Source organism: Lepidochelys kempii, chromosome 1, assembly GCF_965140285.1.
Source record: "Lepidochelys kempii isolate rLepKem1 chromosome 1, rLepKem1.hap1, whole genome shotgun sequence".
Lineage (NCBI taxonomy): Eukaryota > Metazoa > Chordata > Testudines > Cheloniidae > Lepidochelys > Lepidochelys kempii.
The window spans coordinates 307,307,293-307,318,960 of NC_136380.1; the positions used below are offsets into that span (position 1 = coordinate 307,307,293).

The 11,668-nt window shown below is 44.2% G+C and overlaps 1 protein-coding gene across 2 annotated transcripts; it reads left to right on the forward strand.

Moving 5' to 3' along the window:
• Positions 1-730: 730 nt before the first annotated feature.
• Positions 731-7,481, forward strand: LSM8 (LSM8 homolog, U6 small nuclear RNA associated). 2 transcript variants are annotated; one of them, XM_073328167.2, is made up of 4 exons: positions 731-853; positions 2,155-2,195; positions 3,621-3,748; positions 3,869-4,373. In XM_073328167.2, exons 1-4 carry the CDS (start codon positions 823-825, stop codon positions 3,912-3,914), a joined length of 246 nt encoding a protein of 81 aa, XP_073184268.1. In that variant the 5' UTR covers positions 731-822; the 3' UTR covers positions 3,915-4,373. The 2 variants fall into 2 exon arrangements, with proteins under 2 accessions (XP_073184268.1, XP_073184267.1); XM_073328166.2 differs by lacking the exon at positions 3,869-4,373 and adding an exon at positions 7,224-7,481 and having other exon boundaries at positions 742-853.
• Positions 7,482-11,668: the final 4,187 nt, after the last annotated feature.

An 11,668-nucleotide genomic window follows, 5' to 3' on the forward strand; every position in this document is an offset into this window, starting at 1 on the left:
GTGTCCTGCAGTTCCCAGGGCAGTAACCCTGCACCCCTGCTTCAATGAGGGGGGCAGGGAGCAGCTGGGACCCACACATGTGCACACCCTAGGGTGACCAGACAGCAAGTGTGAAAAATCAGGACAGGGGGTGGGGGGTAATAGGAGCCTATATAAGAAAAAGACCCCAAAATCGGGACTGTCCCTATAAAATCAGGACATCTGGTCACCCAAGCACACCCCCAGGGCGTGGCAGGGACCCACCCGTGTGAAACGCAGCTCATTCCTAGCTCACGCCCATCTTTCTAAAGAAGAACTTTAGGCAGGGTTAACATGCCTCCGGACAGCTCAGGCTTTTTGGTTCTTAAATCGCCGTCCAGGAGGAATTTTTAAAATTTAAAAATTCCTCCCGGGAAAATACGGACGTATGGTAACCCTGGAGGTACAAAAAATACATACCAGGGCCCACCCCTTAAACCAGAACTTTTTACAGGGCCCCGGTTGTTAAGATTCTGGCAGCTCATCACTACCACTGTCCCCCCCTCCCCGGGAGAACTCACCTTGCTCCTTCTTCAGCCTCCAGTCCCACCTGTCTGAGGGAGGGGCCAATGCTTGGCCCCGCCCCCCGCCCGGGGGTTGTCGTAGCCGCGGGACAGCCCTGGCGGCCGCACTGGGGAAACCCGACCCCACACACACCTCCCCCAAGCCCCTCCCAATCCTGCGCGTGCGCAGTGCGTCAAGCCCGCGGCGTCACGGAACGTTCGGCGCGGGAAGTCTCGCGAGAGCCGGTTGCCGGCCCCGGTGGTGCTGGGAAGTAGCGCGCGGAACGGAGCCCTCGCCGCCATGACTTCCGCGCTGGAGAACTACATCAACCGTATCCTTCCGCCGGGATACGTGTGCTGCTGAGAGTCGCGAGCCGCGAGCCGCGCAGGGAGGGCGGGGGAGCCGTGGGGAGGCGGAGTGGGGTCTACAGTGGCCTCTCTCTCTCTCCCTCCGCCTTCAAGGGGTCGGTGGCGGCTGCTGCTGCTTGTGGGACCCGCCCCCAACACCCACCCACCCCCTGGCTCAGCCCGGGCGGGGATGGAGGCCACGGTCTTCCCGGTCCGTGGGGCTCTGCGGGGAGGGGGCTGGGCCGGTGCTGCCTGCGGTGCTCTCTGGCGTGGGGCAGCGTGGCCTAGGGGGCAGAGCACTGAGCGGGGACTCCGGAGACCTGGTTTGGTTCTGGGGTCTGCCGCTGCCCGGCTGGTTGACTTTGGGCAGGTCACGTCCCTCATGGCGTGTGCCTCAGTCTCCCTGTCTGCAAACTGGGGCTAATGATAGTGACCCACCTCCCCCCCCCCCCCCCCCGAGCTCTGTGGATGAAAACGCCAGGTCTGAACAGGTTTCAGAGGCCGTGTTAGTCTGTATTCACAAAAAGAAAAGGAGGACTTGTAGCACCTTAGAGACTAACCAATTTATTTGAGCATGAGCTTTTGTGACAGATCAGGGCACTACTCTGAGCCCAGGCACATTCAAATTGACAATAAGGTGTACATTTTTAGTAGTGAGGGTGATTTACCATTGGCACAAACTAGCCAGGCATATGGTGGAGTCTACGTCTCTTGATGTCTTCAGCACAACACTGGTTGGTTTTTTGGGGTAGTATATTTTAGAACAACACAAGTTATGGTGGACAGTATGGGGGTAAGTGGGTGAAATGTGATATGTAGGTCAGAGTAGATGATCTAATGATCCAATTCTGGTCTTAAATTCTGTGACTGTGAACAAAATAAATAGCCCAGACTCAGAAACTGTAACGGGATGGGATATCTAAAAGGCTTTAGGGAGCCAGCACAGGCTGTCTGAGGCTGTCCTGATGATAAAGGAAAATACTTGTCTCTATATTTTTGGGGGTCTGCTGCTTTGATTTTTTTACTCTCCTGCAAAGAAAAGCACAGTGATGCTGGTTTGACAGAACAAAAATATTACCCCAGACCACTGCTAATTTCAGAGGTTGATTTCATCAGTCAGTTAACACATTTCTTTAACAATTTTTTGAGTAAGAAATTTTTAAGGCACAAAGTTAATCTCTTGAATCATAGTTAATACTACAGATTTGTGTTGAACACAACACCTTCATCTTGTTTCAAGCTGTGAATATGTTTTCTTTAAACATTTCCTTGACTGTACTGTTAGGTACTGTTGCAGTAATTACTTCTGATGGAAGAATGATTGTGGTGAATATAAAATTAGTACTATGTAAATAGTGTTGTTTGGATTATGTGGGTTTTTAAAAAATAACTAGAGCATTAACCTTCTAATGGCAGATGCCACACTCAAATAACAAAGCATGGAAACTGCTCATCTTGAACATTGTTCATCTTTCCTACAGAGCCTAAATAACCTTTTTTTTTTAAAGAGACATCACTTTTAAAATCCTGTCAATTTAAAAACAAGTTTCAAATATTGTTGGGGTATGAAAGACCCACACAAACAGGGAAAACTAAATATACAGCAGAAATGGGGAAATTCGCTATTTTTAATTGACCATCAACTGCACAAAGTACATTTGAAAAAAGTAACTGCCTTTAATAGAGTGGTTTTCAAACTGCGGGTCGTGACCCAGTACTCGGTCGCGGAATGTAAGGCACTGGGTCGCGGCAGTTCTGGTCAGCCCGTTAAAAAGTCCTGGGCCGTTAAAAGTCCCGTCGGCAGTGCTGCCCAGCTAAGGCAGGCTTGTCCCTACCTGTTCTGACGCCGTGCTGTGCCCCGGAAGTAGCCAGCAGCAGGTGCGGCTCCTAGGCGGGGGGGCCACGGGGCTCCACTCGCTGCCCATGCCCCGAGCACCAGCTCCACACTCCCATTGGTCGGGAGCTGGGGGTGGGGTAGTGCCTGTGGGCGAGAGCTGTGTGGAGCTGCTTGCACACCTCCGCCTAGGAGCTGGAGCTGCTGCTGGCTTCTTCTGGGGTGCAGCGCGGTCTGTGGTGACAGGACAGGCAGGAAGCCTGCCTTAGCACCCCTGCTGTGCCACTGACCTGACCGGGGGCCACCCAAGGGAAGCATCTGCCCCAACCCCACACCTTAATCCTCTGCACCAGCCCTGAGCCCTCGGAGCCCCTTCCTGCATCCCAAACCCTTCATCTCCAGCCCCACCCCAGAGCCTGCAACCCCAGCCCAGACCCCCTCCTGCACCCTTGCCCCAGCCTTGAGGCCCGCCCCCCAACTCAGATCCCCATCCTGCACCCTGCAGCCCTCATCCCTGGCCCCACCCCGCAGCCCTCACCCCTGCACCCCAACCCTCTGCCCAAGCTCTGAGCCCCTCCCAAACCCCTCATCCCCAGCTCCGTTGGGTCGTGGGCATCAACAGTTTTTTTCAACTGGGTTGCCAGAAAAAAGTTTGAAAACCACTGCTCTAATACTAAGTTACAGTAATCTTAACTGTTACTTGTAACACGTGATAGTGCATGATAATCATCTTAACCTGACTGTCTGCTATCAAGTTCCAATCTCTAACAGTACATATTTATTCAGCTTTAAAGCTCAGAGTAAAATCTAGATTGATCATCCCTTCTACAGTATATTGCTGCCTGAATTATTCTTGTGAGCTGAAATGAAAAACTTAAAGATAATTGGAACACTTAAATTTTTTGTGCGCTTTTCAGGGAACCCTCAAAGGTTTTGATCAGACCATCAACTTGATTTTGGATGAAAGCCATGAACGAGTGTTCAGTTCTTCACAAGGAGTTGAACAAGTAGTATTGGGATTGTACATTGTTCGAGGAGATAATGTGTAAGTATATCTTATTCTTTTCTAAAACAAATCAGAATTAGTTAAAACTGTTTTAAAGCTGTAATGATGCAAGATGTCAGATTGATAAACCTAGAAACCCTAAATTCTCTTTATCCACAGGTTCAGAACAGACAGTAACAGCAAACCTGCCTCAACCTTGACATAGTGGGCAAACATCTGTAGAATGGCTAAAATAGTTCAGACTCCATGTCATAAATATAAAGGGAAGGGTAAACCCCTTTGAAATCCCTCCTGGCCAGGGGAAAGCTCCTCTCACCTGTAAAGGGTTAAGAAGCTAAAGGTAACCTCGCTGGCACCTGACCAAAATGACCAATGAGGAGACAAGATACTTTCAAAAGCTGGGAGGAGGGAGAGAAACAAAGGGTCTGGGTCTGTCTGTAGTCGTCTTGGCCAGGGGCAGAACAGGAATGGAGTCTTAGAACTTTTAGTAAGTAATCTAGCTAGGTATGTGTTAGATTATGATTTCTTTAAATGGCTGAGAAAAGAATTGTGCTGAATAGAATAACTATTTCTGTCTGTGTATCTGTTTTGTAACTTAAGGTTTTGCCTAGAGGGGTTCTCTATGTTTTTTGAATCTAATTACCCTGTAAGATATCTACCATCCTGATTTTACAGGGGGGATTTCTTTATTTCTATTTACTTCTATTTTTATTAAAAGTCTTCTTGTAAAACACTGAATGCTTTTTCATTGTTCTCAGATCCAAGGGTTTGGGTCTGTGGTCACCTATGCAAATTGGTGAGGCTTTTTATCCAACATTTCCCAGGAAAGGGGGTGGTGCAAGTGTTGGGAGGATTGTTCATTGTTCTTAAGATCCAAGGGTCTGGGTCTGTAGTCACCTAGGCAAATTGGTGAGGCTTTTTACCAAACCTTGTCCAGGAAGTGGGGTGCAAGGTTTTGGGAAGTATTTTGGGGGGAAGGACGAGTCCAAACAGCTCTTCCCCAGTAACCAGTATTAGTTTGGTGGTGGTAGCGGCCAGTTCAAGGATAACGGGGGTAATATTTTGTACCTTGGGGAAGTTTTGACCTAAGCTGGTAAAGATAAGCTTAGGAGGTTTTTCATGCAGGTCCCCACATCTGTACCCTAGAGTTCAGAGTGGGGGAGGAACCTTGACACTCCAGTTTTGGCACCCCTTACTGAAACAGCCAAAAAGTGTTCCAGTTAGCACTAGCTTAGATGAAGATGTGCACACTTATCACTAGAAGTGAGGAAGACATTTTACAAAGGCCCTGAATAGCCATCAGAAGGTTGTTTTTGGTCAGTAACAGGTTTAGTCATATTGAAACTGGTAACCTAGAGCATTGTTTCTCAGATGCAACCACGACAGCATCCTGGGCAGAGATGGGGAGGGGGTAAAGCAGTGGCCCCTCCCTGCAGGACCTGGAGCAGGCTTCCGCCCCCCTCTTCTTCTCTCCTTCCCCCCCCCCCATCTTCAATTGTGGGACTGTGGGGGCAGGCTTCACACCCCAACCCCTGCCTGGCTTCAGCCCAAGGCTCCGGTGGCAAGCTTCAGCCCACCCTGCTTGGCTTCAGCCATGGGACTCTGTGGGAGAGCTTCAGCCCCCACCCTGCCCCCTTCAGCCGTGGGCCACTGGTGGTGGGCTCTGGGCTTCAACCCACCCAGGATGGTGGTGCTCTGTGCTTCAGCCCCCCTCTGCCCCAGGTCCAGATGTGGGGCTCTGGCTCTGGGCTTCACGCCATGGTCAAGAGGCAAGGAGCAGGGTGAGCCAGGGTTGCGAGGCCCTGGAAGGGAGCTTGGGGCAATGCGGCGGGGGAGCAGTAGTGTCCAGGGGGGTGGTAGAGAGTCCTGGGGAGGCAGCAGGGGCCGGGGGCACCAAAATACAACTATACATTATTTTTATTATTGGGTCTGCAAAAAACAAAACAAAACCCTACATAAAGGAATTTCAATGATTTGGACATGTATATGTGCATATTTGTTTGTTTTTCTTAAAGTTAATTAAGTATTTTAGGAAACTGTGTCTGAGCAGCCACCAGAAGGAGTTGTTGGCCACAGTCTGAGACCACCAAAATAATTTGTTGTGAGAACCCCTGACCTAGAAGTGAAAGGGAGTTGTATGCTTCAGACCTGACGACCTGTAATAAAAATTGTAACATAAGTTCTCACTTGTGGATTTAGGACTTATTATTTATTTGTATTACCATAGTGCCCAGCTCCCCATAGTGCTAGGTACTGTACCCACACACAACAAAAAAGGCCATCCTGCCCCAAAGAGCTTCCAATCTAAGTATAAGATGAAACAACAGATCCTGGAGTACAAGGAAATAATATTGGTCAACATGATAGGAGCAGCCTAAGCGTTTAATATTCTGTAAATATCAGGGAAAAGAAGAATTAAGTAGAGCTGGATGAAGTTTCAGATGAACAGTTTATTTGCCGAAAAATGCAGTTTTGAGGCTACCAAAACTATTTGCGTCGAGTTTGACAAATAGGTTCAACCAAACTGAAAAATTTGAAACATTTTTGGTAATGTCAAACAAAATGTTTGATTTCTATTAAAAACAAATCATTTTTATTTTTCTGGCCTTTTTACCAAAGAAAAGAATTCACAAAATAGCTGGAGGAGGTGGTGGTGATGCCTTCCTCATAACCTTTAGGCTACTTACCTAGGATGTGACAGACCCAGGTTCAAATCACTGCTCCCATTGCAGGAGAGTGCCCTAGACACTGGGCAGTGGAGTATTCTGATACAGGGCTTTCTTAATCTCTCTTTTCAGAGTAGCAGCCGTGTTAGTCTGCATCCGTTTAAAAAAAAAAAAAAAAAGTACTTGTGGCACCTTAGAGACTAACAAATTTATTAGAGCATAAGCTTTCGTGAGCTAAAGCTCACTTCATCGGATACTTTAATCTCTCTTGAAACTGTTCCACTTTTTGTAAATAATTAGTCACTGAAGCAGGGACTTGAAATTAAGTCTCTCACATCCCAGGTAAGCGCCCCAACTACCAGCCTGCAGAGTCACATCCCAGGTGAGTGCCCCAACTACCAGTCTGTAGAGTCATTCTCACTCTTTCCCTGGCTCAATGACTGTACATGGTTATTCACACACAATCATGGTGAAGTCATTGCCTTGAGAATAACTCTATCGCCTTGTAGTTAGGACACTTGCCTAGAATGTGAGAGATCCAAATTCAAATCCCTGCTCTAGTGACTAGGAGTAGACAGATTTCATCCAAAGTTGTTGAAGCATCAAAATGTATAATATCTTTTCAGGCTTCTAGATTGACAAATGTTTGCAGAATGTACTTATTGTTCAATTTTATTTTATTTTTTTGCTCCAAATAAAATCTATGGGGAAAAATTACTGAAGTTTTGCAATTCTGTAATCACAGACCTCATTCTGGTATAGCAAGTCACCATATTTATGGTTTCCATCTTGTTTCAAAGTGGGACAATTTCTACTAGTGATATTTAATCTATTTTGTTACTTTATAGTGCTGTCATAGGTGAAATTGATGAAGAGACAGATTCAGCACTTGACTTGGGGAATATTCGAGCAGAACCTTTGAACTCAGTAGCACACTGAACAGGAGAAACACAAGGATGCACAAGGACTTTGTAAACTTTGGCTGTATAGAACTATTTAAAAAACAGCATGAAGAATTTTTACAAATTGTTATAACTTGGTTGGCCCACACTTTATTTTGTGAATGTGTTGTAGTTTGATATGTAAATTAAAATACCTACATTTTATTGAAGTCTCTTGTATAATTTCACTGCAAAGTAAACTTACATCTAACATTAGCATTTAATTTCAGTGGCAGACTTGACACTTCAGACATAAACTACTCGTGAATGCCACTTTTGGAGTAGAAACATAAATCACTACTTTTAAAGGTGAAGTGTGCTTTACTGTGTTGATTTGTAAATTACACTGCAAAAACACAAGTCAGTTTAACTTCTGCCAACAAGTAGCTTTTTTTAATGTGTGATATTTCAGTATTACAAATAGTGACACATTTTGGACAAATATAGTTCTGATTTGAGTGCAGGAGTGAAAGTCGTAATACTAGGATCCTTGTTTACTAACCTATATGTGGAGACTTCATGATGCATGTTTCCAAAGTATTGCAAATTTGCTTTTATCAAGTTAATGGGACTGTTACTCTTCTGGTAATCACAAAACATCTGAATGTATTTTGTTTATTAAACCATTCCAGCCATTGCACCAATTCACAAATGCCAGAGCATTCATAACTTCAGTGTACCTCTGTGGTGTTTGTGAATATCAGTTTGCAAAATAAACGATTTTCTGTCACTTGCACTAACACACATTAGGCTACTATAATAATGAGATCTATTCATTGTGAACAGGGGACTTAAATAGAGTAGTCAGATGGAAGGAAGACTGATAAGTTCCAGAACAAAAATTATTCTTGTCCTGTACTCTAAACAATCCCTCTTGCATCTTAAACTTTGGGGAAGAGCTGAATAAAGAGAATGAATTGTTTGTTTGCTAATGTGTAACTTATTTTTGTTAAGCATTAGTTTTTTACATATTGCTGGCTCAGGTTAATGTCAGAGTAGAACAAATTATTCATTTTTCATGTGTATTTGCATGTACAATTACTAAATGAATGTACTTATCTTTGTAAAGTTCTTTAAGATTATGGATCAAAAGCACTAAATAGGAGCTAAATATCGTAAATTGGGCAGATGTAACTATGCACTAAAACGAGGGAGGCTAGAGTGCCTGTGCTGGAAAAGGCCGCAGTAGCAGTAATTACTGCACAAAGGCAGAGTCCTTACACATTTAAATGTGCAATACACAGAAAACAGACATCATAGCTACATACATCAGTCAGGTAAAACTGACTCGCCAGAGCTGTATTAAAATTATTTTCTCAGTCTGAAGAGTTATCCATCTACTTAGCTGTTTGTGCATCCCAGGATCATATTAGATCTTTCAGCCACAGCATCAGACTGGAAGCTCATGTTCAGCTGATTATCCACTACAACCCCCAGATTTTTTCAGAAGTGCTGCTTCCCAGGTTAGAGTCTCCTACCTTGCAAGTGTGGCCTACGTTCTTTGTTCCTAGACGCATACATTTATGTCTAGCCGTATTAAAACACATATTGTTTGCTTGTACGTAGTTTCTCAAGTGATCCAGATTGCTCTGAATCAAGGGCCTGTCCTCTTCATTATTTACCACTCCTAAATTTTTTTGTGTCATCTGCAAACTTTATCAGTGATTTTATTTTTTCTTCTAGGTCATTGATAAAGATATTAAATAGGGTGGGGGTCAAGATCTAATCCCTGCAGGACCCTCCTGGAAACAGACCTTCTTGATGATGATTCCCCGCTTACAGTTACATTTTGAGACCATTTAGCTAATTTTTAATCCATGTAATGTGTGCCATGTTAACTTTATAGTGTTCTAGTTTTTAATCAAAATGTCATATGGCACCAAATCAGCCATCTTACCAAAGTCTAAGTATAGTACATCAACACTATTACATGTAGCAACCAAACTTGTAATCTCATCAAAAAAAGATATCAAGGTAGTCTGCCAGGATCCATTTTCCATAAACCCATGTTGATTTACATTAGTTACATTACCCTCCTTTAGTTCATTATTAATTGAGTCCCATATCAGCAGCTCTTATTATCTTTCCTGGGATCAAAGTTAGGTTGACAGGCCTATAATTACCCTAGGTTTCAGAGGAACAGCCGTGTTAGTCTGTATTCGCAAAAAGAAAAGGAGTACTTGTGGCACCTTAGAGACTAACCAATTTATTTGAGCATGAGCTTTCGTGAGCTACAGCTCACTTCATCAAGTGAGCTGTAGCTCACGAAAGCTCATGCTCAAATAAATTGGTTAGTCTCTAAGGTGCCACAAGTACTCCTTTTCTTTTTTCATAATTACCCTAGTCATCCTGTTAACCCTTTTTAAAAACTGGCACAACATTAGTTTTCTTCCAGCTTTCTAGAACTTCCCCAGTGCTCCAAGACTTATTGAAAATCAACAGTAACAGTCCAGAGAGCTCCTCAGCCAGCTCCTTTAAAACTCTGGGAGGCAAGATGTCTGGACCTGCTGATTTTAAAATGTCTGATTTTAGAAGCTTCTGTTTAACATCCTCCAGATATACTAGTGGACTGGAAAGAGTGTTATCACCATATGGTGAGACATAATCTGTTTTTTCCTCAAATATAGAACAGAAATATTTATTGAACACCTCTTCCTTTTCTGCAAAGTATTGTTTAATCATAATAGTAGGACCAGAGCATAGCAAGATAAAAAGTTTTAATGTAACATAATATCTAAGTGTATGTCGGTCTTACCCAAAGCTTAGGTTGACCTACCTTCACTTGAGTACCCCCACCTCTGGGGACTGGGGTTTAAGTTTGCTTCCTCACTGACCCTTTCTCTCCTCTGTGCTTCAAGAGCTCTCAGTTTCTCAGTCCCAAAGTTGTTTGTTCCAGTTTCCTGCCTGAAGGCATCACCTCTCTTGGGTACAAGCTGAAACCCTCCCCCCACCCCAGGTCCCCAGCCATACAATTGATCTCAGCATGGTCAGAGAGAAATTTCTAGGGGGATGACACCTGCATTGTCCTTTTAAGTGTTGGTAAATGGGGCAATTTGAAGCTATTGTCTTCCCTTTCCTGTGAACATGTAAGTAAATCCTGCATGAATTAATCGTTTAATTTGAAAATCAACAGTAACAGTCCAGAGAGCTCCTCAGCCAGCTCCTTTAAAACTCTGGGAGGCAAGATGTCTGGACCTGCTGATTTTAAAATGTCTGATTTTAGAAGCTTCTGTTTAACATCCTCCAGATATACTAGTGGACTGGAAAGAGTGTTATCACCATATGGTGAGACATAATCTGTTTTTTCCTCAAATATAGAACAGAAATATTTATTGAACACCTCTTCCTTTTCTGCAAAGTATTGTTTAATCATAATAGTAGGACCAGAGCATAGCAAGATAAAAAGTTTTAATGTAACATAATATCTAAGTGTATGTCGGTCTTACCCAAAGCTTAGGTTGACCTACCTTCACTTGAGTACCCCCACCTCTGGGGACTGGGGTTTAAGTTTGCTTCCTCACTGACCCTTTCTCTCCTCTGTGCTTCAAGAGCTCTCAGTTTCTCAGTCCCAAAGTTGTTTGTTCCAGTTTCCTGCCTGAAGGCATCACCTCTCTTGGGTACAAGCTGAAACCCTCCCCCCACCCCAGGTCCCCAGCCATACAATTGATCTCAGCATGGTCAGAGAGAAATTTCTAGGGGGATGACACCTGCATTGTCCTTTTAAGTGTTGGTAAATGGGGCAATTTGAAGCTATTGTCTTCCCTTTCCTGTGAACATGTAAGTAAATCCTGCATGAATTAATCGTTTAATTTGACAATCATAGAGCAAACAACACAATCACAAATAGATGGAAATATCATTCATAAAATATTACAGGTATCTTCCCATCCTTCACAATCTGAGCTCCATCCAAAGATCTGAAAAAAGTCCATGTGGTATCATTGGTACTCCTTGTCTCCTGTGCAATGGGGAAGGCCATCACTTAGATTGTTGTTTGGCATGCTGTGTCTTCATGCCTTAGACTTGAAAGGATAGGCACATTTAACTCCTGGCCTTCCTCATGACAGAAGCCATACAAGCCAGCTCTTTGGATCCATCCACTAGTCAGGCCCCAATCCTCAGGCAAAAGAAACTTTAGAAGTCCCTAATGTGCCCAGCACCATTATTGGGTTTTGAGTCAGAACACTAAGTCTAGTTTCACTTCCAGATCTCCAGTGCCAAAGAGGCTGGTTCTGTCATTTGAACCTTTATCTCAGGATGTGTGAGGTACTGGGGAATTCAGTGCCTTTTCTGGCCAAAAACTGGTTGGTGCTATCAGTGCAGGTTCTTCCATGCCAAGTCTGTTCCATTGC